This window comes from Aedes aegypti, chromosome 2, assembly GCF_002204515.2.
Source record: "Aedes aegypti strain LVP_AGWG chromosome 2, AaegL5.0 Primary Assembly, whole genome shotgun sequence".
Taxonomy (NCBI): Eukaryota; Metazoa; Arthropoda; class Insecta; order Diptera; family Culicidae; genus Aedes; species Aedes aegypti.
Genome location: NC_035108.1, coordinates 238986695 through 239002168, shown reverse-complemented (window position 1 = coordinate 239002168; position 15474 = coordinate 238986695). Strand labels below are relative to the sequence as shown.

The 15474-nt window shown below is 44.6% G+C and overlaps 1 protein-coding gene across 5 annotated transcripts in view; it reads left to right on the top strand.

Annotated features, from left to right (window-relative positions):
* Positions 1-15474, top strand: part of LOC5570937 (protein outspread) — a 656156-nt gene that overhangs the window by 487543 nt on the left and 153139 nt on the right. For all 5 annotated transcript variants that reach the window (XM_021844551.1, XM_021844546.1, XM_021844549.1 and 2 more), the window contains exons 4-5: positions 13601-13789; positions 13865-13928. In XM_021844551.1, the coding sequence (XP_021700243.1) occupies positions 13601-13789; positions 13865-13928 (253 nt within the window). The remainder of the gene's footprint in view (positions 1-13600; positions 13790-13864; positions 13929-15474) is intronic.

Below are 15474 nucleotides of genomic sequence, written 5' to 3'. Positions count from 1 at the left end.
CTCAGCACCGTAAAATGTCAAAAAAGTGGACTTGGAATTTAATTTACTATCGTTCTTGATTGACCCAATCTCACCCCCATTTTCAATGTTTTAGACATCGTACCGAAAAAAATGTTTTTTTGTGGGAAAATCAAACAGATTCCGGAAAATACCTGTGATGTGTAATGAAAAGACTTTCAACATTCTACTAATACAACGATAGAGGCTAGAGTACATGCGTGATACTTTGTACAGGAGAAATTTAATGTTGTAAATTTTATCTAGTTTCAACATGCAAGTTTATTGATGTAGTAAACAAAAACTACTATTTCTAAAAATGTATATTGTTATGAATTATGTGTAATAATATGTTCCCTAACATATGAATTATTAATTTTAGTAATATCAGCGTTATTAGCTGAAATATTTCACAAAACATATTTTTCCGTTTTGACCCAATCTCACCCCCTAGACCCATTGTCACCCCCATCGACGGTATCTGTAAATCACATTCAAAAAATCGATGTTTCAATTTTCATTTTAAATGTTATTGCTTAATACATCAATCATATTATTAGGATACTATTTTGTGACTTATTTTTTTTGTCATTCATACATTTATTTAGTCTAACAAAAAATTTCCCTTTATGTTTACCCTGTAGTTGCTCTTATTTACAAATATATCGTAAATATACACAATGTTTTACCGAAAAATCACGTAAACTGATTGAAAATCGGAACATATGCCAAAAATGCGTTGAAAAACTAATATACAAGATGATCGCAAGTAAACAATCTCTTGAAATTGCATTGGATTAATGAAAACTAGTGAAACAAATTTTTAAAAGCGTCTACATTGGGATTGAACTTAAGTAAAAAAAATCATTCCTTATACAGCGACTAGTGGTCTCAGATGGAAGAACCTTGTCGTTTTACGTTAACATTATCCAGCTACGACGGAAGAGGAGACGAAACCGGCAGAAAATCATTCGATTCTGTTGATTTGTTGTCGAATCGTGACATAAAGTTATGAATTAGTTTTCTTCACATATATGTCCAAAGTCACGCAAACTGACAGTACCGTGCAGTGTCATTAATATGGAGGGTGCATAATTTCAATGCTAGAACATTGTGTGGCATTGAATGTATACTGAATACAATAAAATCTATGATTTTTGGTATACCGCAATAATAGGACGGCACTACCGTAATAATAGGATGAAATACCGCAATAATAGGACATAGGAAGCGCTTCTGATTTATGTTAAAAAATGTACGTTTGATTCGAAAATTTACTTTTTTACTTCACTATACTCCAGATAAAGGATAGTTTTAACGCTTCACATTACAAAATACTATAATATTTAGGTTTTCGACACTGAAATACGATTTAAATTTCAACACCGTGCTTAAGTCCTCAATAATAGGAAGGTTACCCTATAACTTTTTCAACGGATACTTCAAATTGTGACGTGCTGGAACATCTAGGAGGGGAGAGCGACATTTAGTTCAGTGACCCGAAATTAACTCAAGGCACATATTTTACTCTTTGCGATACGTGGTGGAACTAGGAATTTTATTCCCTCGCTGAGTTTAGCCGGGGAACCGATTTATTGCAAACAATTCCAATTTTATTCTCAAGTCTAGGCAGTATGTACTGACTTGGACGCTTTCCCGAATGAGACCGATTCGCTTCCAACCCGTTGCTATGCCTGCTCCTTGCTGTCCTCTGGACCCCACTCCGGTAATGGAGGCAATCAGATCTCAGTGCTTTCGCTTCCAATCGAGTACAGTACAGAGTCGGCCATTTATCCCGGCGATGTGCGACATCTGTTTCTCATAATGATTGATTTTATTGTAGTAAAAATCCTTTCGCTCAGCGCTATTTCAGCTTCGGCATCTGCGTTCATCATCATCCAGGGTGAGCAGTTCGATGAACTTCATGAGTACGGGCTGCTCCAGTTCGGCAATGTCCGTCGGTTACGGTTAGCAGTACTTCTCGATGGGCATCAGAGCACGATCGATGGACTAGTCATCCTAAGCCTTCGCCGAAAGGGGCGTGGAAGAGCGCGAATTCGGGGACGAGTTGGATAAAGCTCCGATGGAAGGACGCTTGCTGCCCGATCCGGACAGAAGATTGCTTCTGGCCCTTCTCACGGGTAGCAAAACCGTGGCCCACCGCGTTCGATTGATCTTCCGGTTTACTCAGGGTCAGACTGCTGTTCTTGGCCTTGTTCAACGCCCGGAGCAGATTCATACGGCTCCTCTTGATGGCGACGGAAATTCTTCCGGTTCCTACTCCGGTTCCTGCTTGACCGGCATTCGATTTCCGGCAGCTTCGGAACCGGATACAGAAGGTTCTCGACCTGAGGGTGGGCCTTGATGAGCTTCTTCGGAACGGCGATGTTCTTCTGTGCAATCTTCTTGAGAGCCTGCTCGTTTACCAGGACCTTTTTGTTAGAGAAGGTGATGCTGTTGAAGGACGAAATATTCTTTCTACCTCCGGAAGCAACCCGCTCCTCCTTCGGCTTGAGCAGCGAGATTTGCCGCTAATTGTATGGATGTGCGGCGGTCGGAGAAATCAACGACCCGCTGCTACTTCGGGATTCGTCCTTCTCTTTTTTCGGCTGTGGCTCATCGAAGGAAGCGACGTACACGTGCACCAGCTGGGCCTCTGTCAGCTGATCGCTGACGGGTTTCGGCGTGTACTTCGTATTGAAGGACATCTCATGGCCCGGGTGACGTACCCGTTGACCACCTCTCGGTCGACGATGGCAACCTCTTCGATATACTCGGGCACGAGGCGATCAAGCTAGTGGACAAGCGGCCGCTGCTTGTTGTCGATGTCGATCATTTCGCCCTCCAGTTTCTGGTAGCGTTCGAGCTTGGATATCTGACTCTGTGTCAATCCATTGACCAACTTGGATGCTGGCTTTCTTGGAAGTTTTCTTTTTCGAAAAAATAAATAATTCACGATGTGCCAAACGCACTTTTCATTGAATACGATGCGAAAAATTAATCTGGACAACAATTACAAATCGCTGTTAAGGTGAAGATAAATCGAAGCTAAAGTTCATATTTTCAAAAGCACGGATCTGGAGAACCAAACATCCGTTTAATCTGAAAACTTAATCGATTGGTTATTAGCTGGTGGTGATCAATCGATTAGGTTTTCAGCTCAAACGGGTGTTTGGTTCTCCTTTCGACGTTTTGACATTCGACGTTCTGTCTTTCGACATTTTGTCTTACGACATTTTGTCTTTCGACATTTTGTCTTTCGACATTTTGTCTTTCGACATTTTGTCTTTCGACATTTTGTCTTTCGACATTTTGTCTTTCGACATTTTGTCTTTCGACATTTTGTCTTTCGACATTTTGTCTTTCGACATTTTGTCCCGAAACAAATCGGTGGATAAGTCAATTTCTGGAACACTGCATTTTTTTAAAGAAATCAATTGAGGATTACATAAAACTTTGATATGTATCGAACTCTTCTGACAATTCTTCTGAGATGCTGCCAAATATATTTCATAAATTCAACCTTAAATTTCTCCGAATTTTTTTTAATGAAATACAAAAATTTATACAAAATTTCGTTCAGAGATATATCTATGAACTCGTTCAAGAGCTTATTCATGGTTCTCTTCTTGAATTCTTTCAGCATTGACAACAGCAACTACACCAGTAATCTGAGTTTTATTCAAGAATGTATCCAATGAGAGCTTTAAAACTCTTTCAAAATACTAACAGTAACTTTCACAGAAGCTAACCTTGGAGTTTCTTTGTGAATTACTCAAGAAACTCCATCAGAAATTTATTCATAAAATTCTACATCTAGTTTCTAATGAACTTTTACAAAGATTTTCCAGATATTCTTACAAGAAATTTACGTACAGTCTATATGTTTATGGAATCTGAAAATAAATATTTTGATAACCAAATTCAATGTGTCCTGGGAATTCCTAGTTGATTTTTCCAGATCCCTCTTGAAAAACATGGCATTGTTGAAATCAAACCACAAGCTTTCTTGAGGACTCTATTTGCCCTTTGAAGGAAGCATCACTCTAGACAACGGACTTTTCGAGATGTTTTTTGTGCGTTGCATGCCCGAACAACATCTCGAAAAGTTTTTCGATCTGAGGCGGGGATCGAACCCACACTCGACAATAGTCCAATTCGACATTTCAGCAGGAAAAAAGTGTTTTCTCTGTTCTCGTCGATTTTAGACGTTCGATATCTTCAGAGAAGTTATTAGTAATTGAGTTTTGCGTCTTCTAAAAAAAATGTTGAATAGGGTGGCCCTTATTTAAGTTTAAATTTTGACTCAAACTTTTTTGCTTGATGATATTCTGCAAACTTTAATAAAGAGTTATTTTGAACAACTTTGTCGAAGACACTTTTGATCTACATAAGCTAACCTACATCTGAATCATATCATCATTTCGACATATTTTGTTTCACATTTCTCCATAAAGCTCCATATGAAAAAGTTGTAGATCTAGCTAAAACCTACAACTTTGCTGAAGGCAGCACGCCGTTAACTTTAAAATCTTTTGAGTTACAGGCGAATTTAGAGTTTTAAGTGTATTTTTGAAATGGAATTTTTCAATTTTCAAAAATTACGTTTTCACCAACTCCCTGAGTTATGGGTATTTAAAAATATTTTTCGCTTAAATTTGCTTACAATTTCAAAATCACAAGAATTACAAACTAGCAATGTTCAGCAAAAATATGTATCTTTACTTCCTCTGCAACTCTTCTGAACACCTCATTCACGTATAACTGAAAATAAAACAGTTAGACTAAAATATCTGATGTCTTCGGTCCACCTTGAGTTAAAACTTTCGAAATCAATTTACTTAGCTCAAATGAAGAATTAGATCAAAAGTTCTTCAAAATAACTGTTGCCTATACTCTACGAGCGTACGCTGCACCTGTCCGTACACCACATTGTGTGCAGACCTGTCGAAGAATACGGTGCTCCACGCGGAGTGAAGTTGGTGTCGATTTCCAACGACTGACGTTTGGAGCAACTGTCACCAGAGAGAAGAAAACGTGCAAATCATCCGGTGTTGAAATGATCCGCTAATTCCATTCTGAATAGTTAATTTTTCATTTAGATACGATCTATAGTTTGTTAATCTGGTTGTTCGGTAATTGAACCAAAACCACAGTCAGGTGAGAGAATTACAATCTACATAAAATTGTGACTCAACAGTAATTTAGTGCTATATAGATACCGTTACAGATACAGAGATCTCAGTGCTCAGTTTGTAGAAGATTCTATACTTTTTCTAAGACAGGTAATTTAAAGAACTTCTACGAGTTTTGATCAAAATCTAATGAATTTATAAAATGTAGAGGTTTACTCATACGTCGCGCCAGAGAGTCGGACAACCCGTTCCGGTGGTAAGAGTCCACCAAACGGGGTAACCCCAATTCAAGGTGTGATGCGAAAAACCGTGCTGAGGAATGAATGGTCGAAGGGGTGAAAAAGATGTTCGGCCATTAACGGAGCCTGTGGGGCACCTGGGCACCCCTCACAGTATTTTGTCCCTTACCGCGTTAATGCAGGGCTCTGGCGTGGTGGACCTCTTTTCCCGTGCTACTCGTGGGATTCAAAAATGAGTACAATATCTAATCAAAACAATAGTAGTAGTGCAGGTAGTAGCAGTAGTAGGGAAGCGAACCCCTTCGCAAGAAGTGGGCTAGCTAGATCTCCGTTGAGGAGAGTAGAAGCAGGAGGAGGCAGCAGTGCACGTAGTGCCAGTGCTGGAACCCATATTTCATCCCCGGCTAACGCATCGGGTGAAGTTATGGATGGAGCGTGGTTGATGAGGGCCATCAATAAAAGTAGAGATGGGCTCTCTGCGATGGAAGTGGCTGCACAGCAGCTCGACTCCATAATTGACTTTGCGTCCTCGAAGTCTAACATCAGCAAGGACCTCAAGCAGGCCTTGCTTAGACTTCGTAAGTCAATGTTGGCGGCCAAGCAGAACCATGCTGAACCCATGGTGACTGTGGCTGCGGCAGAACCCGTGGAACTGAAGGTGCCGAAGTCTACCCAGACGGAACCCTTCGTTTTCGCGGGCAGCCCCAAAAGCGTGGAAGCGAATGCTTACAGCAAGCAATCGCAGAAGCGCGCGAGGCAGCCGTCAGGGGAGGAGCTACCCGGCGGCGCTCGTAAGGCCAGGCGGATACTGACCCCGAAAACCGGCAGAAGTGCCGGAAAATCGGACCCCAGCCAGGCGTCCTGGAAAGCCGAGAAGGGTGGGCCCGAAAAGGCTGGCCCCTCACGGAGTGATGGGAACAGGGGGTTGCGACCTTTGAGAGGTCCTCCATCACCACAAGTCAGGGCGGAGCAGGGGGGGGACGCCCCCTGGACAACCGTAGTGAGGAAGAAGAAGAAGAAGAAACAGGAGAATCAGGAGCGCAGGGATACCAGACCTAAGAAAGGTAGGAGGGTAGGTGCCAAGCGCGAAAAGGGTGATGCGATCATCATCAAGACGGAAGAGTCCAAGTACTCGGAAGTCCTGAAGGCGATGCGCAGTGACGCGAAGCTTGCGGATCTAGGAGCCGACGTACGCAGTGTCAGACGCACTCGTACAGGTGAAATGATCCTCGAGCTTAAGCGCGACAAGGAGCGCAAGGGCGCCGCCTACAAAAGTTTGGCGGAAGAGGTCCTTGGCGCGGGTGTTGAAGTGAGGGCTCTGACGCAGTCAGTGACTCTGAAGGTGATGAACCTTGACGAGATCACTAACGCAGAAGAGCTCGTCAGGGCACTGCGGCAACAGTGCGAAGTGCAGGTGCCCACCACCGCCGTTCAGCTACGGAAAGGTCCGGCAGGTACTCAGGTGGCCTTAGTACACCTACCTGTGGCAGACGCAAATAAGTCCGCTAAGGTAGGTAAGATCAAGGTTGGTTGGTCAGTATGTTCACTGAACATACATGAGCAACCAGTGATCTGCTTTAGGTGCAGGGAACCTGGACACAAGTCCTGGGGCTGTAAAGGCCCGGATAGGACTAAGTTGTGCAGGCGTTGTGGTGAGGAAGGTCATAAGGCACTAGGCTGCAAGAACCCTCCCAAGTGCTTGATTTGTTCCGGCAAGTCCGTGAACAACAATCACCCAACGGGAGGCTCAAGGTGCCCGACCTTCAAACGAGCCATCAACGAAAAATCACAGTGCAGGTAACGCAGCTGAACCTGAACCACTGTGACGCAGCTCAGCAACTGCTGTACCAGTCAGTTGCTGAGTGGGGGACGGACATCGCCATCATATCGGACCCATACCGAGTACCCGCCGGCAACGGCAACTGGGTCGTGGATGGATCCGGAAAAATGGCGGCGATATGGACAACGGGTAAATACCCTGTCCAGCAGTTGGTGTCTACTACCTACGAGGGCTTCGTGATCGCCAAAGTAAACGGGGTCCTCTTCTGTAGCTGCTATGCGCCTCCGAGTTGGTCGACCGAGCGGTTCACGCAGATGCTGGACTGCATGACGACCGCGCTGACAGGGCGAAGGCCAGTTGTAATAGCGGGTGACTTCAATGCCTGGGCCGTGGAATGGGGAAGCCGTAACACGAACCAGCGAGGTCAAATCCTGCTAGAGGCACTGGCCGTGCTAGATGTCGATCTGGCTAATGTTGGTGCCAAAAGTACCTTCAGCCGTAACGGAGCGGAGTCGATTATCGACGTTACTTTTTGTAGTCCTGGCCTAACGAGTAGTTCGAACTGGAGGGTAGACGATGCCTACACTCACAGCGACCACCTGGCGGTTCGCTACAGTATCGACTACAACAACAGCAGGCAGCGGGTTGAGGAAGCGGCTAGGTCAAGGCCAAGCCCTCGTAGGTGGAAGACATCGTACTTCAATGATGAAGTACTTAGGGAGGCGCTCCGCCGTGAGCGTAACCTACTCGGACTAAGCGGGGACGAACTGGTAGCGGTGCTTACGCGTGCATGCGATGCGACCATGCCTAGAAAAGTCCACCCTAGGAATGGGAGACCACCGACATACTGGTGGACTCAAGCTATTGCGAACCTGCGCCGTGCCTGCCTACGGGCCAGGAGACGGATGCAGCGAGCACGTACCGAGCAGGAGCGTGAAGAACGACGGGCGGTGTTCACCGCTGCCAAAGTCGCGCTGAAGTCCGAGATAAGGGCAAGCAAAAAGGCCTGCTTCGAGGGACTCTGTCAGAGTGCCAACGCGAACCCGTGGGGTGATGCCTACAGGATCGTAATGGCAAAGACAAGAGGTGCAATTGCTCCTACGGAGCAATCTCCACAGATGCTGGAGGGGATCATCGAGGGGCTCTTCCCGCGCCACAACCCTAGCCCATGGCCTCCTTTTGTAGGACAGCCGGGGATTGGGGCTGGCGATGAGGATAGAGTAACTGATGAGGAACTTGTAGGGATTGCAAAATCCCTAAGCATGGGGAAGGCACCAGGTCCGGACGGAGTTCCAAACCTGGCCCTCAAAGTCGCAATCTTGGAGGCTCCCGGTATGTTCAGATCTGCTATGCAGATATGCCTGGACGAGGGAGTATTTCCAGATGCGTGGAAGAGGCAGAGCCTGGTACTATTGCCAAAGGCGGGGAAACCACCCGGTGACCCGTCGGCGTATAGACCAATATGCTTGATTGACACGGTGGGGAAAGTGCTCGAGAAGATCATCCTCAACAGACTGTCGAGGTACACCGAGGGTGTAAATGGTCTCTCAGGCAACCAGTTTGGCTTCCGGAAAGGGAGGTCCACTGTAGACGCTATTCTGACGGTTAAGAAAACCGCTGAGATAGCACTCCAGCGTAAGAGGAGGGGTATTCGCTACTGCGCAGTAGTGACTCTGGATGTAAGGAATGCATTTAATAGTGCCAGTTGGGCGGCTATTGCCGATGCGCTCCTGCGTCTGGGGATACCCGAGTACCTGTACAAGATTCTCGGAAGTTACTTCCAGAATCGGGTATTAGTCTATGACACAGAGGTGGGTCGGAAGTGCTTTCACATAACCTCAGGAGTCCCGCAAGGTTCCATCCTGGGTCCGGTGTTATGGAATGTCATGTACGACGAGGTGTTGAGATTAAAATTCCCGGCGGGTGTGGTCATCGTTGGCTTTGCCGACGATATTACGCTGGAGGTCTACGGTGAATCGATCGAAGAAGTGGAATTGACTGCAGCCCACTCGATCGCAATTGTGGAGGAGTGGATGAGCTCCAGGAAACTGGAATTGGCTCACCACAAAACTGAGGCTGTTGTTGTCAACAACCGAAAGTCGGTGCAGCAAGCGGTGATCAGTGTAGGCGACTGCACAATCACTTCGAAGCGCTCCGTCAAACACTTGGGGGTGATGATCGACGACAAGCTTACCTTCGGTAGCCATGTCGATTATGCCTGCAAGAGAGCCTCCACAGCTATTGTGGCACTGTCCCGGATGATGTCCAATAGCTCTGCGGTGTACGCCAGCAAGCGTAAGCTTCTGGCCAGTGTCGCCTCGTCCATACTGAGGTATGGTGGCCCGGCTTGGGGCACGGCTTTGAGTACCGATAGCTACCGTAGCAAGCTAGAGAGTACTTATAGGCTAATGTGCCTGAGGGTTGCGAGCGCGTACCGTACCGTGTCACACGATGCACTTTGTGTCATCACCGGTATGATGCCTATTGGTATCCTTATCATGGAAGACATAGAGTGCTTCGAAATGCGCGGCACAAGAGGCATACGCAGGACTGCCAGACTGGCCTCCATGGTCAAATGGCAGCGTGCGTGGGACAGTTCCACCAAGGGAGTGTGGACTCACAGGTTGATTCCGAGGTTAGATATCTGGGTCAATAGGCGCCATGGGGAACTAACATTCCACCTAACACAGGTCCTTTCGGGTCATGGATGCTTTAGACAATATCTACACCGTTTCGGTCATGCGGGTTCTCCCGAATGTCCAGTTTGTGCAGGTTTAGAGGAAACGGCGGAACACGTTTTGTTCGTGTGCCCGCGTTTCCGCACAATGCGTGACCGCATGTTTGCCACATGCGGTCGGGACACGACTCCGGACAATTTGGTCCAGAGGATGTGTGCAGACGAGTTTGGCTGGAATGCCGTTTCATCGGCTATCACCCACATCGTCTCGGAACTCCAAAGGAGGTGGCGTGTGGACTCGAGGAGTGACTAGTGCAGACGCTAATCAACAGGTGGTCCAAGGGTTCGCAGTCGGCTACGTAGGTCATACCGGTGCCCTACGGCCGAAATCGACCCTTACAGCGATTAAGTGGCCGCGGGGAGAACATCCTGGTAGCGCTGCTGTCGTGGCGCCGGCCTACTGGGTGGATACGAGCCTCTGGTTGTTCGGGGCAGGTGGAGGCCCCTTCGTCAGCAATCCCAGCTCGTGCTAGCTGATAGGGCCTGAGCCTTCAGTAGGTCAAATTGCGAAGCCCGCAGTATCAGTTCTTGATACCTGCGGTGCAGCTGGGCGCGGGCTTAGTGGTCGACCCTGCCCGCCTTCAGCGGACAACGGGAGGTGAGGACCACCCGGGAAGCTGACAATGCGCCAGCATGCTACCTTGGTGGACCCCCATAAGCGTGTCATCGATGTTCGTTGCTGCATGGCTACGCAGCTAACCTGGAGGATGCGATGTGCAATAGCCCCTCTCCGAAGCAATGCCTTCTTGGTGGTCCCGGAGAGATGAAGGGTTTGGCGGCAATGGAAATGGTTTAGTGGGTGTAGTCCTGTTTACTGCTTGTACGTAGTAAATGGTCCCCAACCCCACACTCCCGGACCTCGGTCCGGAGTCTGTTGAGCAGATTATCCCCCCATTGCTTAGAAGGAAAAAAAAAAAAAAAAAAAAGAGAGTCGATCCGGGTAACGAGTTTAAGGAAACCACAAAACGTACTTGGACATTGACAAGTACGCAGATGACCATGAAGGTTATAAAAATGAGATTTTTAACCGTTCGATCCTCGACCGGTTCTAATAAACGAGTTAAAAGTATCGGACATTGTTTCATTCTCGTTGCGTAAGCAACAAAAGCATTTTCTAGAAGTTTGTGGAAGAGCTCAGCCACAAATATCATCAAACAAAAAAAAAATTTAAGTCAATATTTAAACTAAATAAGGGCTACCCTATGCAACATTTTTCTTAGAAGATGCAAAACTCAATTACGAATAACTTCTCTGAAGACATCGAACGTCTAAAATCGACGAGAACAAAGAAAACACTTTTTCCTTTTTTTCTATCTTTATTAACGAATTTTTTAGCTCTTAGCTAGTTCCTTTCGGGACCAACGGCTTTACTTCCTTAGTCGCCTTTTTTCTGCTAAATTGTCGATTCGTACCATAGGCGGGGTTGGTGGTCTGATGGCTACCGCTTCTGCTTCATAAGCAGAAGGTCATGGGTTCAATCCCAGGCCCGTCCCTTTCCTCGTACTTTGTAGTCGTATATCTCTCGCTTGCTTCTATCTTCCATTCTAAATCTATCACACTCAAACTAGGGTAAAAGCACCGGTTTTGGCCAGTCTAAGAGAAAATATCAATAAAAATTAAATGGAAAGCCGTATTTATACTACAAATATGTCAAATGCAAGTTTCCAATCCATATTATCTGTGTAAAATATCAAAACTGAGCTAAAACCATTTTTTCGCTTTGAAAATCCCGTTGGTCAATATAAGCCAACGGAACCAGTTTCAGCCAGAGATTTAACTTCGGGTCCTAAATTGGCCAATCGCATTGATTTCTCATGAGAGTGGCCAAATTAGGAGTGCCCTGGCTAAATTAGGTGTATGGGAGTTAAAATTATAAGGAAATTAATTAGTTTTTCTTATGTTTGAATCAATTTGGACGAATAAATGAGTGTAGCTCTATCATGTGAATGTGATCTACTGAACACAAAAGGTTTCATGCTGATTGGCTATGTAAAACGGTGTATAATCCACTATGGCTACAACTGGCGTATGGCCAAAACCGGTGCTTCTACCCTATTCGTTCTTAGCAAACGCTATACACTGAGGATGCTTGTTAGTCCCAAGCAGTCATTCGGTTGGTTCCTTGTGTAAGTGCAGCTGATCTGGGGATACTGGAGTAGCATCCACGGGCGGCCAGTCAAGCTCAAGCTCAAGCTCAATTGTCGACTCGTAGGGTCGATGTACCAATAGCCGCATAGCTAAGAACAAATATTCGTATAAAATCGAAAAATAACGCTAGCGTAATTATTTTTACATCATCTGAAAGCTTTTTATCTTGGTTTTGTGGGAAAAATATGAAAACTGCAAAAACTCATATGTTTGCATTTATTATCGCTTGTGCCAATATAGGAATACATGTGCCTATAGTAGCACTGTTTCTAATTTCTGTTCCTATAGTAGCACTAGCATCACGGCGTTGGCAAAATACTAATCAAAACCGTATTTTTACAAAGCTTTTATATTTTTCCTTGAAAGTGTGGATCAAAAGCTTTCGTTTGATGTAAACAATTATTTCGTATAATAAAAAATAGTTTCTCTCAGTAGTGCTACTATAGGAACAATAGGTTAACTGTAGACGCAAGGGAGCTCAAATTTTAAGCAAAACTAATTATTTCGACCATTTTTTGAACAAAATCAAGCTGTGTATCAATGGTACTTAGATAAATAGCTCCTGACCTTCATGTCAAAAAATATTTTGAAAAGATTCATAACAAAACGGCCGTAAAAAGCCACTAGTGCGACTACAGGGGACTGTCCACTAAGGGAACACTGACCCTACCATTATGCACTCCAAGCACGAGGTGGCTAAATGCCCACAGTTTTATCCATATGCTGATTTGAAAATCATTGTCATACTTGTAGTGCACAATCCAATAAATGTTTAGCTTCACCGGTCAACTAAGACTCGAGATTTGCTTCTTCATAATTTCGATGATAATGATTACAGTGAGACAAAAGATAGGTATGATTGAATGGCCTTCAAATTTACTGGCCTATGTTCCAGGGAACTGAATTCAACTATTTATTCAGCCTAACATAGAGTTTAGTAGTTCCTAAGACTTATATTTCAAATTATTTCTAAATGGTCTATAACTTCTGTTCTTTTCGATACACTACAAAAAAAATCTCTGAACTTTCTGGTCATGCACTGTGTTTGAAATTCTAAATAGATAACAAATTATGCTAGTGAATATGATGATCAATATAAGATAAATTCTCAAACAACCCAGAACGACACCGATTTTTTTTTTATTTAGCATTGAGGGGAAGATTAAACGAAGCCACACCACAAATCTAGAGAATCAGATATTCGCTCGATCTGAAAACTAAATCGATCGGTCACTCGCTGTTGGTAACCAAACAATAAAATTTTCAGCGTGATCAATTGTCTGGTTCTATAGATTTGTGCTCTAGAAAATTTTAGATTTGGCTTCAGTTCATCTTCACCTTAACTGAACTTCACGAGCACTCTGGTTATAGAATGCATTCAAAACTATCCAAAAATTTCTTAAGAATCATATTCCAAGAAATTCTTAGATGGCCCAGGATACATGGATGGCTTCATGTAACCTAAACAAAACCTGTGCAGCAATTTCTTTGAAACTGATTCAATAATCAAATCAACTAACTCATGTCATTAATCCTGTGTTATATTATTCGCAAACCATTACAGCCGGAGACGATTCCCCAAGCCATAATCGACATGACCAAGGTACTGGAGGTAACCACAGCCGAAGATGTTACTAGTCATCCACACTCAATTGCCATTACCGCACCGGAGCGAGTCACATTCGTGAAGGGCACCTGTCCAGAGGAAACCAAATGGTGGTTCAACGTGCTATCGGCCTTCCCAAAATCAAAGGTGAGTGTCACGGTTGGGCCTAAGTTCGTTCGGCTCGATGTACTGTATAATTGACTGTAATTTCGCACTTCGCAGGGTCGACACAAACGAAATGCAACGTTTCCCGGTGGCCAAGCAACAACAATCCTGCAGTCGCAACGTAAGTCTAAGAAAGCAGTTTACAGCAAACTTCTTGTTCTTTGCATAAGTATGCCTTTTGAGTGACCTCCAGCGTGTGTCACATTGTTAGACTTTTGAATTGTAAAAATGACATCGGTAGGACACTTTGACGTGCTCTGCGTCCCGGAGGGCAATATTGAATTAATCCGATCGGCCACTGTTAAAGATCAACACTCAGCGGTAGGTCTGCCAGTAATAACTTCAACTGCCCACTCGAGGAGAGCAGTGGATTTTAAGTCGATGGCAATCATCAGCTCGCAATAAGAGTTGAGGAGGAGAGTGAGAGACTATAATCAGCAATCATCAGCAATCGGTCCCTTGCGGGGTTGGGTTACTTTTCCCCGAATGTCAGTTCCCTGAATACCACGTTTCCCCGCATAGCCTATTACCCGAAAAATTGCTGGCAGTCATAATTGTCGTAACTTTATGCATATAAATCTGATGAAATTTCCCATGCACGACATTCTTGGCAATATATGTTTTCTAGTTCACCACCCTGTCACTGAAGCCTATTCTGGCATCTTCATGAACTGCATCACTTTTCGGGGAACTTGCGTTCGGGGAAACGACATTCTGGGAAAAGTATCACAATCCCCTTGCAGATCATATGCGAGGGAGCTTTATTGCTTGCACAGTCGGGTGCATCGACGCGGCAACTGACTGGGCTGCAGCCAATCAAAAGTGGGAGCGAACAAAACATCAACGTCGAGAATAGCTTACAAGTAGGACCCGCACTCATACTTGCTGCTCTGTTATAAATGATATGAAACCCGTTATGCAATCAATAATAACTAATGATCCGAGCAAAACGGGGACCGGCGAGCGGTTGAAATGTTCTACTTGGGCTAGGGCTGTGATACTCAGCAGTTGTGGAAACATTGGGCTTAACTGACTCCATGACAATAGCTATAATCTATTTAACAATGTTGATATTCATTTTGAATAGAAAGCCAAATCTAGACAAACATTTGAAAACACTCCTTATAACAAAAGTTATTTGATCATATTGCACTGGCTCGGTAATAAAGATTCGCATTTACCAGTATGGACATTGAAGTACTCCAAGTACATGAAATGGGTTAAATCGACACTGTTGCCAAGCCCTAATGAATATCAAAATTTCTAGCATTCTAAACTCCTATTTTTGGACCATCATGAAAGTTTTATCTCATTTGAAGCTTTCAGTAGAAGCTCAAAGTTTGTATTCGTATTCATGTGCCTACATGAAGAAATATTTAAACACTAAATATATACTTGTTTTAATTCAGGTATCAGAAGGCCGGCTCCAGAGGCACGTTCCCCGCCATTTGGGAGATTTGTGCCATCGCCATATTTGAGCCTATTTCATCATCTACCCGATGGGAGAGGAAAGGGAAGGGAAAAATGGGAGGCAATAGGAGTGGGGTCCCTTGAAGAGGGAAAATCGCATAAGCGAATTAAGAGCATGTAGCTCCATACCACAATGGGTTCAAACAGCGCCCTAAAAAGAGCACTGCAAAACGCATGAGCGTAAAGAGAGCCTATAG